Source organism: Aulonocara sp. 'chitande type north' Nkhata Bay, linkage group LG5 (assembly GCF_057382095.1).
Source record: "Aulonocara sp. 'chitande type north' Nkhata Bay isolate Kocher_YH1m ecotype deep benthic linkage group LG5, A_spYH_male_GT1.1, whole genome shotgun sequence".
Classification (NCBI taxonomy): domain Eukaryota; kingdom Metazoa; phylum Chordata; class Actinopteri; order Cichliformes; family Cichlidae; genus Aulonocara; species Aulonocara sp. 'chitande type north' Nkhata Bay.
The window spans coordinates 4834506-4854007 of record NC_141348.1 but is presented as its reverse complement, the minus strand read 5'-3'; the positions used below and the strand labels follow the sequence as shown (position 1 = coordinate 4854007).

The window sequence follows — 19502 nt, the reverse complement described above, 5'->3', positions numbered from 1 at the left end:
CAGCTCTCTCAGAAGGGAGGGGTTGGAGCTCAGAGCTGAGGCCAGAGAAGTACAGCCTTCCTCTGTGATCAGACAGCCTGACAGACTGCAGACACACAAAACAACAATCCATCTGTTATCCATCTCTATAGCAGCATAACTAAGGGATGGTTCAGGGTCACCTGATCCAGCTCGAAGCTTTATCAAAAAGGAAAGTTTGAAGCTGATCTTCAAAGTAGAGAGGGTGTCTGTCTCCTGAACTCAAACTGGGAGCTGCTGCCACACCCAGTCCAACATAGCCAGGCTTTCTTTGCTGCTTTGACAAAACCTCAAATCCCAGTCAGAGATGGTGAGCATCATCACAGTGATGATCATTTCTCTGTAACCCAGGCTTTCTGCTTCAGGATCTGTGCACGCTCACAGAACAAGGAGACCTTTAAACATCATTTCACTAAATGGATGGACTGAGCTCAGCCTACAGATGAACTGGATAAATAAAGATTTGACCTCAGTGTGCTCAGTGTTCCTGTCTATTCCTAACATATTCCTAACATGATAGCTGCACTTTAGAGCTCTAAAACTGGAACTGACACATATTTAAACTCCACATGTTACTCAGTACATTCAGTTCTGACACTCGCCCACAGTCCAACAAAGGAAACATGGAGATCACATCAGTTTGTCACCAAAGTCTAATTATTCCAGAGGGCAGTGTTGATACAACTAAAGTTATTTTTAAGCAAAGTTGAGTTTTTTATTGTCGCAGTACTTCATGTCTGAAGTATCACTTAAATGCATTACACGCTGTTGATGGCAGCAAACAAACCACCCAAACAAACAGAGGTGGGAGGCTTGGGCAGACTACGTAGGATCAGCTTGTGGGAGGAGTCAGGATAAAACCAAAGAAAGACAAGCTAACAAACACCACAGTGAAGTGAGTAGCTACAAACTGCAGGCCGATTAGTGTTGTTGAAGAAGTCGGTCTGAGGAACGTTCTTAGGATCAACAAATGACGGCATGTATGAGCCTCCCTCAAGACGCACCATCACAAGAAGAACACATGAGCTGTAGAAAAAGGAGAGACTATGAAAGCCACGGCGTTACAACGTGCACCAGCTGTTGGTCTCTCTGGAGACTACTGGGCGTGGCTGGGTAACCATGGTTACTTGGGAGTTACAGTACATGATATTAATGAAGAGTGGGAGCTGCGTTCTATAGCAAACAATTTGTTATGAGGTAATCAGCTGATCTTAGTTTAACCGGAAGCCCTTCACAATAATTGCAATGCCTTTATTTTGTACAACTACCATCAGTTCGTCTGTACTGATGGTAACTTAAAGTCACACTAATGTCGTTTAGTTTCTATAGTTTATGTAGTGGAAGTATACTACAGTACCCTGATCACTGATAGGACAGATTTATGTAGATATACACCTTTGTGTTTAACATTACTGCATTATAGTGCTGTGATCTTTGACCTTATCAATGGTTATGTTAGCTATACCGACGTATGCATATAACTGGATATGTATCTTATCTATTCATCTTATTTGTCATGTATTTGTATTGTGTACTTCCTTTTTGTAAGAAACCACACACATGATCACAGCCGCAAGAATCAATCAGTGAAAGAATAAAGTGTCTTAAACCAAACCTTAAGCTCTTTATTCCACATGCTGGGATCATTTGGCCTTCAGTGGTGTTCTGGCTGACACACCGGAGTGACCAGAGTGCTAAAGAGTGAATCGGACACACCAGTGTCATCTCTGATATCTCCACTACATTTAATCGTCCTTCAGCTTGTGGCTGCCGTTAGCTGGTCTGCTAGTTAGCTGATTTGCTATTTAGCCAGTGTGCTAGTTAGCCGGTTCGCTAGTCAGCTGGTGTGCTGACCAGCGAACCAGTAGGTTACAAGATGAGCTTGTCTGTCTGATGAGCCAGCTCTCTCTGTCTTGGTCATTTTGTCCTTGGGCAAAACCTAACCTACCACTACAACTGTAGCTTACCTCCACCAGTGTGTGAATGTGAGAGTGAATGAATACAGGGAGTGCAGAATTATTAGGCAAATGAGTATTTTGTCCACATCATCCTCTTCATGCATGTTGTCTTACTCCAAGCTGTATAGGCTCGAAAGCCTACTACCAATTAAGCATATTAGGTGATGTGCATCTCTGTAATGAGAAGGGGTGTGGTCTAATGACATCAACACCCTATATCAGGTGTGCATAATTATTAGGCAACGTCCTTTCCTTTGGCAAAATGGGTCAAAAGAAGGACTTGACAGGCTCAGAAAAGTCAAAAATAGTGAGATATCTTGCAGAGGGATGCAGCAGTCTCAAAATTGCAAAGCTTCTGAAGCGTGATCATCGAACAATCGAGCGTTTCATTCAAAATAGTCAACAGGGTCGCAAGAAGCGTGTGGAAAAACCAAGGCGCCAAATAACTGCCCATGAACTGAGAAAAGTCAAGCGTGCAGCTGCCAAGATGCCACTTGCCACCAGTTTGGCCATATTTCAGAGCTGCAACATCACTGGAGTGCCCAAAAGCACAAGGTGTGCAATACTCAGAGACATGGCCAAGGTAAGAAAGGCTGAAAGACGACCACCACTGAACAAGACACACAAGCTGAAACGTCAAGACTGGGCCAAGAAATATCTCAAGACTGGTTTTTCTAAGGTTTTATGGACTGATGAAATGAGAGTGAGTCTTGATGGGCCAGATGGATGGGCCCGTGGCTGGATTGGTAAAGGGCAGAGAGCTCCAGTCCGACTCAGACGCCAGCAAGGTGGAGGTGGAGTACTGGTTTTGGCTGGTATCATCAAAGATGAGCTTGTGGGGCCTTTTCGGGTTGAGGATGGAGTCAAGCTTAACTCCCAGTCCTACTGCCAGTTTCTGGAAGACACCTTCTTCAAGCAGTGGTACAGGAAGAAGTCTGCATCCTTCAAGAAAAACATGATTTTCATGCAGGACAATGCTCCATCACACGCGTCCAAGTACTCCACAGCGTGGCTGGCAAGAAAGGGTATAAAAGAAGAAGAACTAATGACATGGCCTCCTTGTTCACCTGATCTGAACCCCATTGAGAACCTGTGGTCCATCATCAAATGTGAGATTTACAAGGAGGGAAAACAGTACACCTCTCTGAACAGTGTCTGGGAGGCTGTGGTTGCTGCTGCACGCAATGTTGATGGTGAACAGATCAAAACACTGACAGAATCCATGGATGGCAGGCTTTTGAGTGTCCTTGCAAAGAAAGGTGGCTATATTGGTCGCTGATTTGTTTTTGTTTTGTTTTTGAATGTCAGAAATGTATATTTGTGAATGTGGAGATGTTATATTGGTGTCACTGGTAAAAATAAATAATTGAAATGGGTATATATTTGTTTTTTGTTAAGTTGCCTAATAATTATGCACAGTAATAGTCACCTGCACACACAGATATCCCCCTAAAATAGCTCAAACTAAAAACAAACTAAAAACTACTTCCAAAAACATTCAGCTTTGATATTAATGAGTTTTTTGGGTTCATTGAGAACATGGTTGTTGTTCAATAATAAAATTATTCCTCAAAAATACAACTTGCCTAATAATTCTGCACTCCCTGTAGTGGGATTGTAAAGGGTCTTTGAGGGTCTCGAAAAGCGCTATATAAATGCAATCCATTATTATTATTAAGAGCATCTTTAGGCCTGACTGTGCTCATCCTTCCTCCAACCTCTCCTTACCAAAGATAACAACTACATCAGTATTAGCTCAATAACAATTTCTGCAATTCAATTGTGGACATTCATTTTTAAACCTTGTGTAAAACGATAAAACCTCAAAGTCTGAGCATTATTCTTTGTGCAAACAGCTCTTGCAGGTTCCCCCGGACTTAGGTTATTTTTATTATTTAATTACTTTCCTTTAAGCAGCTGTTCAGGCTACTAAACTCATCCCAGAAATAACAAGTGACACCATTAATAGTAGAGGTGGGAATCACCATACAACTCGCGATACGATATTATCACAATACTTAACGCACGATACGATATTATTGTGATTTTTTAAAATATTTTGCGATATTTAAATTCTGCACATAAAGGTAAACTTTATCAATATTCATTTTATCTAATATCAAAGTCTCACACTCAGTCTTTCTCTCATTTCAGTCAGTTTTATTGTTGACAAACTGAACGGTTTGTATTACAGTCTAGTCCAACTTAACTGAATGCAACCATCTGGTACAATTATAGCTATTCTGAACTATGCAATTTATGAAAACTATGCAGCCCCTTCAGCAACTGAAGAATTTGAAAGTAAATTTAAAAAAATATATAATTTTACATTAAATAAAAAAGTTTCAAACTTAATTAAAATTAAACATGTCTTAAATTAAAATAAGTAAACTGTCATGTTTATTGCTGCCAAAAAAAAAGTTAAACACATTTGGACAGTGAAGGAATGTCAGGATTGTTGCTCAGAAAAAGGATCAACATGCTCTGAAGTCAACATGCTCTGACTCCTCTGACTTTAAATTAGGCAGTGCATGAAGTATTTTTTTAAATAAACAAAGACATGACTATAACAACTTTTAGTAATTCAGAGTCCAATTATCCACTCAAATGTGAATAAAAGTTCACTTGACAGCTGTAAAAGTTACCTGTTTATACAATAATATAAATCACATTTCAAATGATCATCTGTGGAAAAGTTTGAATCCTGACCTGAGAGTTTCCACTGCACACTGTGAACTCTTTAGTCCAGCGGACAGAAGCTTCACTCCTGAATCCTGCAGGTCAGAGTTACTCAGGTCCAGCTCTCTCAGACTGGAGGACTGGGAGCTGAGGACTGAGGACAGAGCTTCACAGCTTCTCTCTGACAGGTTACAGCCACTCAGTCTGAAAAATAAAAGACAATCTATAAAACAAGTACTCATGTAGAGTTTGTTAATACATTTCACAACATTAAATGTTGACTTTCTATTTTTAAAGGAAACATAAACATACTAAGACACAACATCATATGTATGAACTTTAATTAATAATTCTAAAAACTAAATGTTTTCTGATCTGACCTCAGAGTATTCAGTTTACAGTTTAAACGTTGTAGTCCAGCAGACAGAAGCTTCACTCCTGAATCCTGCAGCTTTCTGATACTCAGGTCCAGCTCTGTCAGACTAGAGGACTGTGAGCTGAGAACTGAGGACAGAGCTTCACAGTTTTCCTCTGAGAGTTCACAGATGTTAAGTCTGAAGATAAAAACATGAATAAAGATTGTTGTTAAAGTGTAATCAAGGTGCAATAGCTTATTGTCTTGTGCTGAGCAGGTTAGTATAAGTTTACCTTAACTTGGAAATGAATAAAAATGCTATGAAACAAGGATAACTGGATAAAGATATAAACAAAAACAAACATCAAACACATAAACAAACAGAACTAAACATAATACAAATTGATCTGACCTCAGAACATTCAGTTTGGCATGTGGACTCTCCACTGCAGCAGACAGAAGCTTTACTGCTGAAGCCTTCAGGCTGTTGGTACTCAGGTCCAGCTCTCTCAGACTACAGGACTGGGAGCTGACCACTGACAGCAAATTTTCACAGCCTTCCTCTGAGACGTTACAGCTGCTCAGTCTGAGAGAGAAAGGAAAAAAACAAAAACAAAAAAAAACAAACAATATATGTGATCAAATTAAATTTGTTTATATGTTGAACCCTTTTTTTTTTTAAATTTATTTAAACCTATGAGACTATGAGTGCTACCAGTCCAGTGCACATGATTGGTACCTTGATGGTACCTTGCTCAGGGGTACCACAAGGTAACTATTCGGTGGATTCGACCCCTGACCTTATGATCATGGGGCGACCACTCTGCCTACTGAGCTAATAATTCTGTGTACACTGTCATACAATATTAACTAAAACAATTATTTTAGAAAATTTTAGTAATTCAATAATCATGCTCATTACCTGTGTATTGTGAATAACACTGGATTTTAAACACTAGCTGTATAAAACTCTTCCTGTTAAAGGTGCGTATAAAGGAGATGAGCTGAAATGCAGACTTCATGGAGAATGTTTGCTGTCAGCATATATCAAAGACAAAGCAGAGATCCATCCAGTCTCTTCCACTAAGCCCACAGAGGGACAGACAACCACTCTCACTCACACCTGCATGAAGTTTAGATCACCAGGTAACCTAACTGCATGTCTGTGGACAGTGGGAAGAAACTGTAGAGGACCCAGAGTGAACCCACTGTAATTCTGTGATAACACTGGTTATGGAAGCCTTACAGTTACATATGGTTACTGACAAGAAACACGACCTTAGAGGCAATTTCAGTAATGAAGACCGAGTTTCTCCCTCCATACAGGATGAAAACATGACAGCACAGCAGAGATTTATATTTAAAAAGGGAGGGTGTGCACTGAAAGTGAGATACAAACTTGAACTTAAATTACGAACATCAGAAAAAGATGTAGGTGAAGTCTGGCAGGTGAAGTTTGTGCTTTAGAATAAAACAACCAAACTCCTGGAGTTGGAGACAAGTGAACAAGCTGAGGATAATAAACCTGTCAGAGGGGCTGAAGCATCAGAGCTCATGTTCTTATAGGCTGGGTCTGGATTGTCCTTTGATAAGAGTTACAGAACAAAGTGTGTTTTAGAAATGCTGGAGTGAAACATTAAAACTACCATATATTTACCGAGTGACTGATGATCATTTAATTTACTATTTTAAAAAAATGTTACAGTGCTCTTTGAACTCAGCATTTCTGATTTATTTCCCATGATTTTAACAATGAAGCGATGACAACATGTTTACTCACAGAGCTTTGTTGGAGGCTTTGACCACTGGCAGCATTCTCAGAAGAGCCTCCTCTGAAGCAGAGTATTTCTTGAAGTCAAACTCATCCAGATCTTCTTCTGATGACAGTAAGATGAAGGTCAGAGCTGAGCACTGAGCAGGAGACAGTTTACCTGTGGAGAGACTTCCTGAAGTCCTGTATTGTTGGATCTCCTCCACTAGAGAACGATCATTCAGTTCATTCAGACAGTGGATCAGATTGATGCTTTTCTCTGCAGACAGATTCTCACTGAGCTTCTCCTTGATGTACTGGACTGTTTCCTGATTGGTCTGTGAGTTACTTCCTGTCTGTGTCATCAGGGCTCGTAGGAGAGTCTGATTGGTCTGCAGGGAAAGACCCAGGAGGAAGCGGAGGAACAAGTCCAGGTGTCCATTTGGACTCTGTAAGGCCTTGTCCACAGCACTCTGGTAGAAGTGTGTCTCTGCAGATTCTCCTGTTTCAGACTTCTTGGATGTTGTTTGTTGTTGTTCCAGCAGATTGAGTCCAGAGTTGATGAAGGTCAGATGGACATGAAGAGCAGCCAGAAACTCCTGAACACTCAGATGGATGAAGCAGAACACCTTGTCCTGGTACAGTCCGCTCTCCTCTTTAAAGATCTGTGTGAACACTCCTGAGTACACTGAGGCTGCTCTGATATCGATGCCACACTCTGTCAGGTCTGATTCATAGAAGATCAGGTTTCCTTTCTGCAGCTGATCAAAAGCCAGTTTTCCCAGAGACTCCATCATCTTCTTGCTCTCTGGACTCCAGTGTGGATCTGTCTCAGCTCCTCCATCATACTTGACCTTCTTCACTTTGGCCTGAACCACCAGGAAGTGAATGTACATCTCAGTCAGGGTGTTGGGCAGCTGTCCTCCCTCTCTGGTTTCCAGCACATCCTCCAGAACTGTAGCAGTGATCCAGCAGAAGACTGGGATGTGACACATGATGTGGAGGCTTCGTGATGTCTTGATGTGGGAGATGATGCTGCTGACCTGCTTCTTTTCTCTGAATCTCTTCCTGAAGTACTCCTCCTTCTGTGGGTCAGTGAACCCTCTGACCTCTGTCACCATGTCAACACAGTCAGGAGGGATCTGATTGGCTGCTGCTGGTCGTGTGGTTATCCAGAGGCGAGCAGAGGGAAGCAGTTTCCCCCTGATGAGGTTTATCAGCAACTCATCCACTGAGGTGGACTTTCTAGGATCAGTTAGGATTGTAGTTTTGTGGAAGTCCAGAGGAAGTCGACACTCATCCAGACCATCAAAGATGAACACAACCTGGAAGTCTTCAAAGCTGCAGATTCCTGCTTCTTTGGTTTCAGTAAAGAAGTGATGAACAAGTCCCACCAAGCTGAACTTTTCCTCTTTCAGCACATTCAGCTCTCTGAAAGTGAATGGAAATATGAACTGGATGTCCTGGTTGGCTTTGTCTTCAGCCCAGTCCAGGCTGTATTTCTGTGTTAAGACTGTTTTCCCAATGCCAGCCACTCCCTTTGTCAGCACTGTTCTGATTGGTTCATCTCTGCCAGGTGAGGCTTTAAAGATGTCTTCTTGTCTGATGGTTGTTTCTGGTCTGTCTGGTTTCCTGGATGCTGTTTCAATCTGTCTGACCTCATGTTCATCATTGACCTCTGCAGTCCCTCCCTCTGTGATGTAGAGCTCTGTGTAGATCTGATTCAGGAGGGTTGGGTTTCCTGCTTTAGCGATGCCCTCAAACACACACTGGAACTTCTTCTTCAGCTTAGACTTAAGGTTACGATGACAAACAGCAGCTGGAAGTTCTGAATAATAATAATAAAAATACAACTTTAACAATCATATTTTACAAAATGCTGATGACAATTTCTGACCCACTGAGAAATGACTGAACACACTGGTGTCACAAGTCTCTCATTTATCCAGCAGCTTAAATCTTTAGATAAATCCTCTTACGTCTCTGCAGACGGTCAGCCAGCTCCTCCTGCTTCATTCTCCTCAGGAAGTCCACTGTGATCTTCACAAATGCCTCTCTGCTGTTTCTCCTCTGCTCATCATCCTCCCTCTGAAACTCCAAGCACTGGGGCTTATTTGGATTCAGAGCCTTCTGGATCTTCTTCAGTTCGTTCTTCACAAAAGTGATGATGTTGTCCTCCAGCAGCTGGAACAGAATATTTATGAAAGACCCACCACTCTGAACTTTAGTCCACACAACATCCACTTCTTTACGATCAAGGGGCATATCATCCGCGAACTCTTTACCAATTATAGGTTTGACTTTATCTGATTAACTGAGACTTTGTCCACAACTCCATGATCCCAAAACGTTGATGCTGTTCATATGAATGCAGCGATTTCAGTGGGAGAAACATTTCACTGGTGTTCAGAGCTGAACTACCAACAGGTTGATGATCAAAGCCAGAAACTTGGAGATGTTTCAGGTGACTGAGTTGATCGTACAGACAACTGGTCTTAAAGGTTCACTCTGTTTACACATACAGATCAGTATTTAAGGTTTGACTCTCATCATCCACTGGAGCACAAACTGGGCGTCATCAGGACACAACAACACAGAACAAACACCATCCCCACAGACACAGCAGCCAGCGAAGCAGAAGAACTTCACATCAAGAAGGTCCTGAGTAAATGTGAACGCTGGTTTGAGGGCAGAGTCAAGGAGGCCATTTATGTGAAAAGGAAAGACCATCTCTGAATGGAGGAGGGGCCTAAGGGTACAACTGTCACCATCTTACATGCTGTGATTGCAGCCATTCCCCAGCTCTCTGTGAACTGGACTCATGACCATTGATCAACAACCATTGATCAATGGTCCTGACAATATGCGTACCAATGATCAATGAACTGACCTCCCAGCCCATTGTTCCTTCAGTGGGCTGGTTTCAGTCATACAAATGTCCTGTTTATGAGATTGAAACCTGCAGTCAGCTGAGACTGAAGACGTCACCTGATGATGATGAAACGTTTCTCCCACTGAAAACATCCAGATGAACAGAATCAAGCTTTTTGGGATTTACGTACCTGGATGATTGAGCATCAAGACACAACTCTGTGACTTTTCTCAGATGAATAAATCCTCTCCTCCAGCTTTGTTTACATCTACCAGCCCTGTGGCGCTGCCCAGGGAAATAATCTATGTGAGAGGTGGAAAGTCATACAGGTGTCTGCTCCTGCCTTCAGTTATTTTATCTACTGTGTGTCAACTGGCTGAACCTCCTCCAACTGTCTACTGTCTCCCTAAACTCAACAATGACTTCGTGATCTATCCATTCTCTGACCAAACACATCCTGCTGCAGGAGGTTAACATAGCAGCCAATGATGATCCCACTCACTGTGAACAACACATTTGGACCTGATTTGCTGCTCTGGTTTACACGTGAACTTCCACTGCTGCTGTCACCAACTTGAGAGGCTCTACAGAAAAACTGGACTTGTCCATAAAAATCATAAACTACATTATAAGGACAGCATTGCTCAATCAACTCTAATTACTACTGACATGTTATCTCTTCTAACTAAGGTACAGACACTCAAACTTGCTGCTTTCAGTGAGAAGTCAAATGTCTGAATATGAGCTGGAAGCCGCTGAGAGTCCTCCTCCTTCCCGTGGGGTTTACTTTCTCTACTACTTTCACTATAAACACGCCCCTTTCATGCACCTGCAGAGGGCCACCAGCAGATGGAGCTGTCTTAAACAAATCCACTTGGATAGTTAGCTGTAGATGACTTTATCAGTATGATTGTAGGACTTTGAGTTATTCTTCAGATTTATTTAAACTCTTATATTGTGCACAAGCGTTGAACGACCCATAATTTCTCTGTACTTTTCATAAGAGCAGCCAGACTTTCAGCTAGTTTTTGTTTTTTAAGAGATCAAAGATATTGAAGAAACAGTTATTCAGCTTCATTCCCACTGATCTCGACTACAAACTGTTTCACTTTGGTTTCTGTTTAAAGCCTCGATGTTTAAAACGTTTCCCTGTGATCACATTTGCACCGTCTGATTTCAAAGTTTGTTTCTTTTGGTCATTTAGTCCACAGAGTCCTTGGTGTTCTGAAAGGGACCTATAAATAAATGCATTATTATTAATATTAATAATAAAGTAGTTGTTGTACATGTACAGACCATAAATATGGAGTCCAGCTGTGTTTGATGCTGCTGGGCAGACTGACCACTGGGAACCTCTGAGCTCTGCTGCTCCACTCTGTGGAGGAACCATGAAGGATTAGATCAACACAGGATAAAGATCCAGGAGTTTCTGCTCAAATAACTTCATCTGAATCAAGTCTGTCAAGTTTTAGACTCTCAGATTCTGAAGATATATTTTCTGTTTTCTATGAACTTTCTTTCATCAGTGATGGAAGTGATGATGCTGCAGAAGCTCAGAGGAAACTTTGAGAAAACTGTGATGAACCATCAACTAATGCTCTCAGGAGGCCAAAGGTCCCTGAATGTAACTGTGCAGTAGATTCATCGAGTGTTTGAAACCTGACCACTTCCATATGTTTTCATTCTAACATAAGAAGTCCTTTTCTCATTGCTTTGAGTTTTCATTTGAGTTTTCTGAGTCTCGTATTTGGAGTCGAGTCTAATCAATGATCTGACAGAAGAACATTAAAAAGGAGTTACCAGTGCTGTCAAATTAACATGTAGGGTTAGGGGTTCATCTGTTATCATGATTAACATGATAAAAACCTTTAACACGACACATCTGGAGAGCAGAACGACTCAAAATCCCTGAAATGTTTCTATCAACGCACTTCGGGCAGTTTGTCCGAGTAGAGTTACCTTTGCACACGTGCAGATGTGCAGCACATCTGTTAGTGACGGCAGCTGAACCAATCAGCTCAATATGGAAGATGACAAACACACACTGACCTCTCGATGGAAAGTTTGAGCATTAAAAAAATAACAAGACGGACCAGCCGACCAACATGAAGGATTCTGCACATCGTGACAGAAGGAATTTTCTTTTCACCGAAGCACTTCCAGCTTAAAATATCACAACAATGCAAAGCACTGATGACACAACTGCCAAGTGGACAAACTGCAGACCTGTTAGTGTTGTTAATAACATAGTTTTGGTTCCTCGTGTCAAAGACTTGAAGAAGAGTGACAGAGAGTGTTAGACTGCTGCAGGATCAGTGCCACCTCCACACACCTGTGAAGAAAATGATTGTTTGACAGATGGGCTCAGATTCAGGATCAGCTGAGGAGTTTGTGGCTGACAGAATCCTGCAGGTACAGAGCAGAGCCCATCATTAGCATGCAGGACTGTCCCTGGGGGGGTCGGCTCATTCGGGAGGTTAATCAATGTTTACATGTTCAATAAACATGTTAAGTGTGTAAATTTGCCCTTTTCTCTCGAGTCTGTTTGCTCATGAAATGAAATTTGATTCGTTTACATTAAAAATGATGTTTAATGGTGATTAATCCAAATGAATCCACAGTAACCCTGTGATGAGTCTGATTAAACATTTTCATTAACAGCAGTAATATAGATTATATATGATTATATATTAGTGCACACTTAGCTTTTAGTATATATGTTTGTTACAAAGTTGTATTTACAGCAGAGAAGCTGAGTTAAAGACTGAAAACTATTCAAAGTCTCTTTGAATTGAAGCGTTTAACATTCTTTGTGTTTATTCTGCATTGACTTCATTATATGGTGTAAACGTCTGTTACAGGCTTAAATATAAAGTTGGAAAAATGTAACTGCAGCTATTGATCAAGTAATTGTGATTAATCAGGATTAATGACAGAAGATTGTGTCATTAATTAGTCATGTTTTAATCTACTGACAGCACTAGTGTTCACTCTGGTGCCTCCAACTGTTTTACGCCCTTTCAACACCTTCGTGGTCAAAAGTGTACACGCACAAAATCTACAATAAAACCCTCACGCAGCAATAGGACAGACACACAATCCATTTATCTCTGTGTCTCAAACACACACACGTGTATTCAAAGCCTCGATTTGTTCATATTTCATCTGTTGTGTTTTTATCTTCAGCGTTTTCAGTGTTGCTGCATTTACACCAAAAATGTTTCCATTGATGAATCAGATTGATTTGAATGTGTTTCATCCATACAAATCCCTCCCTGGTGGTCACATGACTCTATAACATAACAGGAGTCATGTGACAAGAGTTTCATGCTGTAAAATGTCAAAATGGTTGAATGTGGTGGAGTAAAAATGTGAGATGTCAACGACTTTTCTTCAATATGAAATGTTTGCAGGGCCTGACAGGAAGTGGACGGACGCTCTGATCACTTCCTGTTTGCTGAAGTGGGTTTTCAGTTGTTTAGAAACCAAAGGCTTGTTTTAAAAGACAGTTTAAATGGGACTGAGGGAACGACGTGTTTGTAGTTTATATCCAACAACATCAAGCAGTTTAATCAAAGAGTTCATGTTGCTAACAGCTCACCTCTCTGCAGCAGACACAGGCTGGGATTTAAATTTAATGGGGTGATGTTTAGACCGGTCACTCTGTAAGGACACACAGCTGGGTGGAGGTCCAGGCAGGTTCCTGTGAATAATGATGCAGCAGTGATGTGAGTGCTGAGCTGTGACATGGAGAAGAGTCATGGACAGTTAGAGATGGTCATCTCACCTCTGAGCTTTGGTCTGGCTCTCATGTTCCCCACACAGAGTGCTTTTAGAGGGAGGGACTCCCTCCTCTCTGTCCGCACACTGATCCATGCTGCTCAATTCAGCTCACACACACTTTCTACCTGCAGAGGAAACACAAATCATTCATGTGCACATCAGCTGAAATCCTCCTTTCATCATGTGTGCTGTCCAAATATCAGCTGCTTCTTTCCTGCTTCATCTCAGTGTCAGCTGGATGCAGTCAGACAGCAGTGTGAGGCAGAGGAAGCTGCCATCAGCTGCTCTGCTATCAGTCCACTAGATGGAGCCTGAAGCACACACGATGCATTCACTGACACACACTGATTCACTGTGACTGGAAGCTTCAGTCAGTCCAACACGTGTGAACAACATTTTAAACCTTTCAGCTGATCCAGGATTCAAAGAGGATCAGCAGAGTTAAAGCTTCACACTAATTCTTGCTGCTGAGTTTGCAGAGAACTGCACACACACTGATTCACTGCTAATGAGAAGCTTCTTCCATCCAGTAATTCATCATCCATCAGCTCTGCTGCTGCTCTCAGTCCTGGACTCTGATCACAAACTAAAAGCAGCTTTTTAACTCGTGTCTGTAAGAACTCTTAGCGTTAGCTTAGCGTTAGCTTAGCGTTAGCTTAGCGTTAGCATGCTGTGTGGCTAGCTTAGCGTCAGAGCTCTGCAGGTGTCTCGTGTGTAAATATTAATCACAGTGACAGTAAAGGAGGTAAAGGGCTGTGACGTCATCACGTACGCTGCGTCCTCTGTGGGCTCTGAGTGAACTCAAAGTACAAACTACAAGTACACAAACACGAACGTAGCTCAGAGTGGCGGACACACTCGGCCTCGTTGGTCCAGCTGTGAGTCCGTTACCGTGAACTATGGAGCGGCAGATTTGTGCTGAACTAAGCTGCACACAGCTGATGTTAGCCTCAGGCCCTCCAAGGTTTGGAGGCCTATCTCCACCCACCACCACTTCCCCTGCCGGTGGCGGACTCCCTCAGGTGTCGGTGTGTTGGTGGTTCTTTGTGTCTGGGGGTGGGCGTCCGGGTACACACCGGCTCACTCCTTGGCGGCCGCTTGTCGGGGCCTGGGGCCTGGGGCTCGCTCGGGCCCCTTTGGAGGTGGGGTGCCCCCGGCCTCTCGGCCTAGGGCTCGGTCACTCAGGCGCAGCTGGGGGCCGGCGGAGCTCACGGGCGCGTCACTGCAACCCCCCCTGGCTTCTGCTCCGCGGCTGCTGAGTGAGCCCTCATCTGGGACTCTCCTCAGCTCTTACTGGAACAGTGGCGCGGCTGCCCCTCTGTTGGTCTTCCATGGTCTCTTGTGTTCTGGGGGCCTCTGGATGTCTGGAGTTTTGATCTCCTCCATACCCGCTTCACACCCTGGAGGATGGGGCTGTGGCCCCCCCACACTCCCTAGCAGATCATTACATGGAGAAACCTTTGGAATGCAAGCATGCTGATCCACACAGGTATGCACACATGGGTATTCACAGACGCGGACTAAAGCTTTCTTGGCTGCTGCCTCAAAGCACACTGTGCGCTGTCTATCTTGCGTGCTGCACAATATCGTTTATTACTTAGTAAATACTGATATCTATGACTAGCTAGTTTATTGTGATGGTGCTTTGTTTTCTCTATTATTATGTTGCTCTTTGTTGTTTGCTGTCTCCTCTGTTTGTTTGTTTGTTTGTTTGTTTGTTTTTTCTCCATACAGGTGACCCAGGAGTTTTTTTTTTTTTTTGTCTCTCTTCCCCCCCCTTCTCACCGTCTCTTCTCCCCTTGGGTTTTCTTTCTTTCTCTCCCCCTCTCTCTCTCATTCATTCCCCCTGTCCTATTTATTAAAAAAAAAAAAAAAAAAAAATGACAAAGGATGAACTGAAGCTCTGCCATCACGTAATGTCGCATACTGCTGTTTCTGATGTCATTTAAAAAAAAAAAAAAAAAAAAAAAAACTCTTAGCGTTAGCTTAGCGTTAGCTTAGCGTTAGCTTAGCGTTAGCATGCTGTGTGGCTAGCTTAGCGTCAGAGCTCTGCAGGTGTCTCGTGTGTAAATATTAATCACAGTGACAGTAAAGGAGGTAAAGGGCTGTGACGTCATCACGTACGCTGCGTCCTCTGTGGGCTCTGAGTGAACTCAAAGTACAAACTACAAGTACACAAACACGAACGTAGCTCAGAGTGGCGGACACACTCGGCCTCGTTGGTCCAGCTGTGAGTCCGTTACCGTGAACTATGGAGCGGCAGATTTGTGCTGAACTAAGCTGCACACAGCTGATGTTAGCCAGGAAACATTACACACTGACTTTAATGGAGAGACCGGAAATACAAACACACACAGTTTGTTGTGTGAAGAAATCAAACACGAGCTGAACAAACAGTAAAGTTCCTAAAGACAAACTGTTAAAGAAGGAAACAAAGCAAACTTACAGTTTCTTCACACCAACAACAAGCTCCACTCCACACCTGGACACTAAACACGGACACACAGGTGAGCTGCTTCCTGGAAGGAGGCGGGGCTCCACCTGAAACTCAGCACAGGTGGGAGGGGCTCAGCTCTGTGTGTGCTGATGTGTTAACTTTAAAAATATGCCGTCTGACTGCTCAGACTGAGTCAGAGTAAAGTTCACATGCTGACGTGTGGAGACATGAAACCTTGTTGTAGCTGCAGGTGTGAACACACTGATCCCAGATCAGCTCTGCTGTATTTGTAACATGAACATTTCTGCTGCAAAGCTTCAAATGTTCAGCATGTTTCTCTGTTTCCAGTCTATAGATCCAGTCACACTTTCTACCTTCACCTGTGCAGTAAAGACTGAGAGCAGAGCTGAAAGCAAGCGTCCAATCAGTGAGCAGCATCAACACCTGAGCTTCATTCAGACTCTGTTATTGAAGATGTTGTTGGTACAAAGTTCATCTGCTGCTCACATGAATCCATGAAAGATTTATTTCACTGAATGTTTCTTCAAAGCTCGTTTCAACCTGTTGAAGTCATGAATGAAAGTGCAGACTGAGAGTGGATCACATGATGTTTGAGGTGTGTCATGTGACATGTTCAGTATTGTCACACATGTCTAGATTGTCCCTGATATCATAACTGCTCAAACACTGATGATTATATTTGAAGAATTATTCCTGATGGCAGCAAAGTTTGAATGGAGCTCTCTGTCTGTGCTGATTTGTCGCCCTCTGGAGGTCAAAGCACAAACTGCATGATGTCACTGTAACCACCACAGTGACAGGAAGTGTTTTTATGACTGAAACACTGAAATGATGCTAACGGCTGTCGTTAGGCTCACTGACAGCAGTGCTGATGTGTTCATGTCAAACACTGGCTCAGGTCAGACTCCTTCATCCTTCTCCAGCGTGAGGCCGCCCTCAGACCCACAGGAGCTCTGACCTTTGACCTCCTGACCCTAACCATTTTAGTCTTGTTGCATCTGCAAATCCATCCAAACTGTAGCCGAGCAAAAGAAGCTGGAAGTTGTTCTATGAATGATGTTGTTGAAGGAGCTTGGAAAGAAAAGCGTCTGGACTTCTTTAAGTTGCTTGAAGAGGGACATGGACGTCTTAACGCCCACTCACATCCTGGGACATTTGATCACAGGAAATCACATGATGGGGTGGGGCTAGATCTCACAATGGGTTCACCCAAAACCTTGGCTGATTGAGACCCACACCCGTTCTCACACCGTGGCTCGTGTGATTAGGTAGAGGATCAACAGGGGCTCCGTGTCCCTGAATTTAAACTGAATCTAAACACACCGTGCACAATGCCAAGTTAGATAATGGTTAAAAGAACAAGATAAGAATAAATAAAAAGATAAAATAAGGATAAGAAATAACTTAAAAAAATAAAATAAAAAGATAAATAACTGCAAATAAGTACAAATAAGTAACTGAAGACACGTGTGGTCTGCAGATGTCGATGTACATGGATGTACATGGAGTTTAATGTGCAAAATGAACTTAGTGTGCAAAGTGACCTGATGTGCAAACTGCAGTTTGAGGTCGGTCAGCTGTTCAGGAGTCTGATAGCAGTGGGGAAGATGGAGTTGTTGAGTCTGGATGTTCTACATTTCACACTTCTGAACCTTCGTCTCGAGGGCAGAGGTGTGTCTCTCCTCTGGACTCTGTGATGGTAGCTGCTCTGCAGAGAGGGCAGCGGGGTCCTGATGATCTTCTCCACAGTTGTTATCACTCTCTGCAGGCGTTTGCGGTTTGCAGTAGTGCTGCCGTACCATGCAGTGATGCAGCTGTCAGGCTGCTCTCCACAGTGCAGCTGTAGAACCTGCTGAGGATCTTGGCCAACATACCAAATTTCCTCAGCCTCCTCAGGAAATACAGCAGCTGCTGAGCCTTCTTGAGCAGCTGTGTGAGTTTGAGTCCCTCACTGACTCAAACTCCTTCAGTGACACTTGCAGCCTTGCAGATTAGTTTGCTGATCCTGATGCATCTCTGGAGCTGATGCTGTCCCCCAGCAGACAACAACAACATAGATGCTCTCACTAGTCCACTTTACCCTCTAATCACATCTCTGACATCTGCAGGTTGCTCCATAGAGACTCTTGTGCAATGCCAGGTGTTTGTGTTTGTCTGTAGGTACACATTAGATATGACCATAGACGCACACACACAAGTGAACACAGCAGCACAGATGGTTTCCACCTGCTTCCCTCTTTCTTCACACAACTGTGAGGATGATGAAGAGGTTTCAGGACGAGGTGGTCAGCAAGCACAGGATAAAGCAGGGCCATGAAACTCTCTGGTGCAGCAGATGTTTAATCAGACTCAGCTTTAGGCTTCTTTTCCCACCTGGCAGCAAAGTAACAGCTTCACTAATGTGAACAGTCACAATGTTAAACGTTTCTATATCTTCATATATTTTTATCTGTTGATGCTGCAGAATAAAGTCTGTTAACAGAGTGCAGGATGTGTAGAGCAGGTCCAGCTCTCCCTTTACTGTGTCCACTTTCATCAGCCCCTGTGAAGTGACACAGAGTGCATGTGTGTCTGTCAGCTGTTGTTTGTTGTGAAGGATGGAACAAATGAACACACACTTTTAGAGAAATCTGAAAAAGCAACACGTGCTTGGGCTCCTTCTGTGCTCGTCTTCATTAATGCTGATCTTTCTTTCCTGTTTGTTCTTTGGCACAAGCTTCAGTCTTTTCTCCCAGGGCTCCTTCACACTTAGAAACACACCTACATTCATTTATACACAAACATCATGAAACAAAGGCTTTGTAAAAGAGGACATGAGATCCTCTCTGACACAGTGCTGTAATATTTACACCTCTGATGAAAGCAGAGTTTGTAGTTGCAGAGAAATACTCGACTCATTTTGGGCATTTACGAGCAGGAACCTCAGAAAGCCCCTCGCTGCTTCACTGGTTAAGAAGCAAAGCAAACATTAGTTCACAGTGATGTTAATTAAGGCCCAAAGTTTAGGAACGAACGTCAGCACTTCACTAATGAATGTAATGCTGATTCATGTGCTTGTTTTGTAATGTGCATGTTGTGCGTTGCTATTTCCCATATTCTTTGGCACTGATAGATGAAGAGTCTCAGGCAGGACCGAGGCTGCCAGCTGCTGACAGTGAGCAGGGAGAGAGCAGCAGAAGCTGGGCAAGAGCAGGGCACCTTCAGCCCCCTTCATCAGTCAGAAATCATTTGGGTGTCTGTGTGAAATGTCTGATTTTTAAAATCTTTTTGTAGACATATTTATTAAATGTTTAACAATTATATAGAAGAAAGACAATGTAAAGAACAAAACATGACAAAACAAAAATGAGTTGAAGTTATGAACTGTTTCTGAGAGACAAATAACACCAGGATCCTTTTTGTGTAGCTGACAGCTGGTAACTGTGCAGGGGCGGGTCTAGCAAAGTGTTGCCAGGGGGCAGGTAGGGCATTAACAGGGAGAGGGGGGCACAAAGAAATACTTTTCTTTCTTATTCTCATTTAAAATGTCTCACTTTTAATAAATAATTATCTGAATCTTACAACAAACGTTTCCATCTGATGTAAAATGTATAGAAATCCATTATTGTACATAGTCATTTTTTAGGGTC

The 19502-nt window shown here is 42.8% G+C and overlaps 1 protein-coding gene across 1 annotated transcript; it reads right to left on the bottom strand.

Annotated features, from left to right (window-relative positions):
• Positions 1 to 5173: 5173 nt before the first annotated feature.
• Positions 5174 to 15925, bottom strand: LOC147329746 (protein NLRC3-like). The gene is made up of 8 exons (XM_086290876.1): positions 15862 to 15925; positions 13420 to 13540; positions 13234 to 13335; positions 10929 to 11007; positions 8740 to 8944; positions 6791 to 8588; positions 5423 to 5596; positions 5174 to 5186 (listed from the first exon to the last, which is right to left on the bottom strand). The coding sequence occupies exons 2-8, from the start codon at positions 13506 to 13508 to the stop codon at positions 5174 to 5176; spliced, it is 2460 nt and encodes an 819-aa protein (XP_086147002.1). The 5' UTR covers positions 13509 to 13540; positions 15862 to 15925.
• Between the last annotated feature and the right edge of the window lie 3577 nt (positions 15926 to 19502).

What these genes read in the sequence shown, in the direction of transcription:
- LOC147329746 (XM_086290876.1), bottom strand. Translation starts at nt 13,508, where the DNA reads ATGGATCAGTGTGCGGACAGAGAGGAGGGAGTCCCTCCCTCTAAAAGC. An exon ending in AGCCAGACCAAAGCTCAGAG is followed by an intron (nt 13,336 to 13,419) that starts GTGAGATGACCA and finishes CATTATTCACAG; the next exon opens with GAACCTGCCTGGACCTCCAC. An exon ending in AGCTGGACTCCATATTTATG is followed by an intron (nt 8,945 to 10,928) that starts GTCTGTACATGT and finishes ATTCTGTTCCAG; the next exon opens with CTGCTGGAGGACAACATCAT.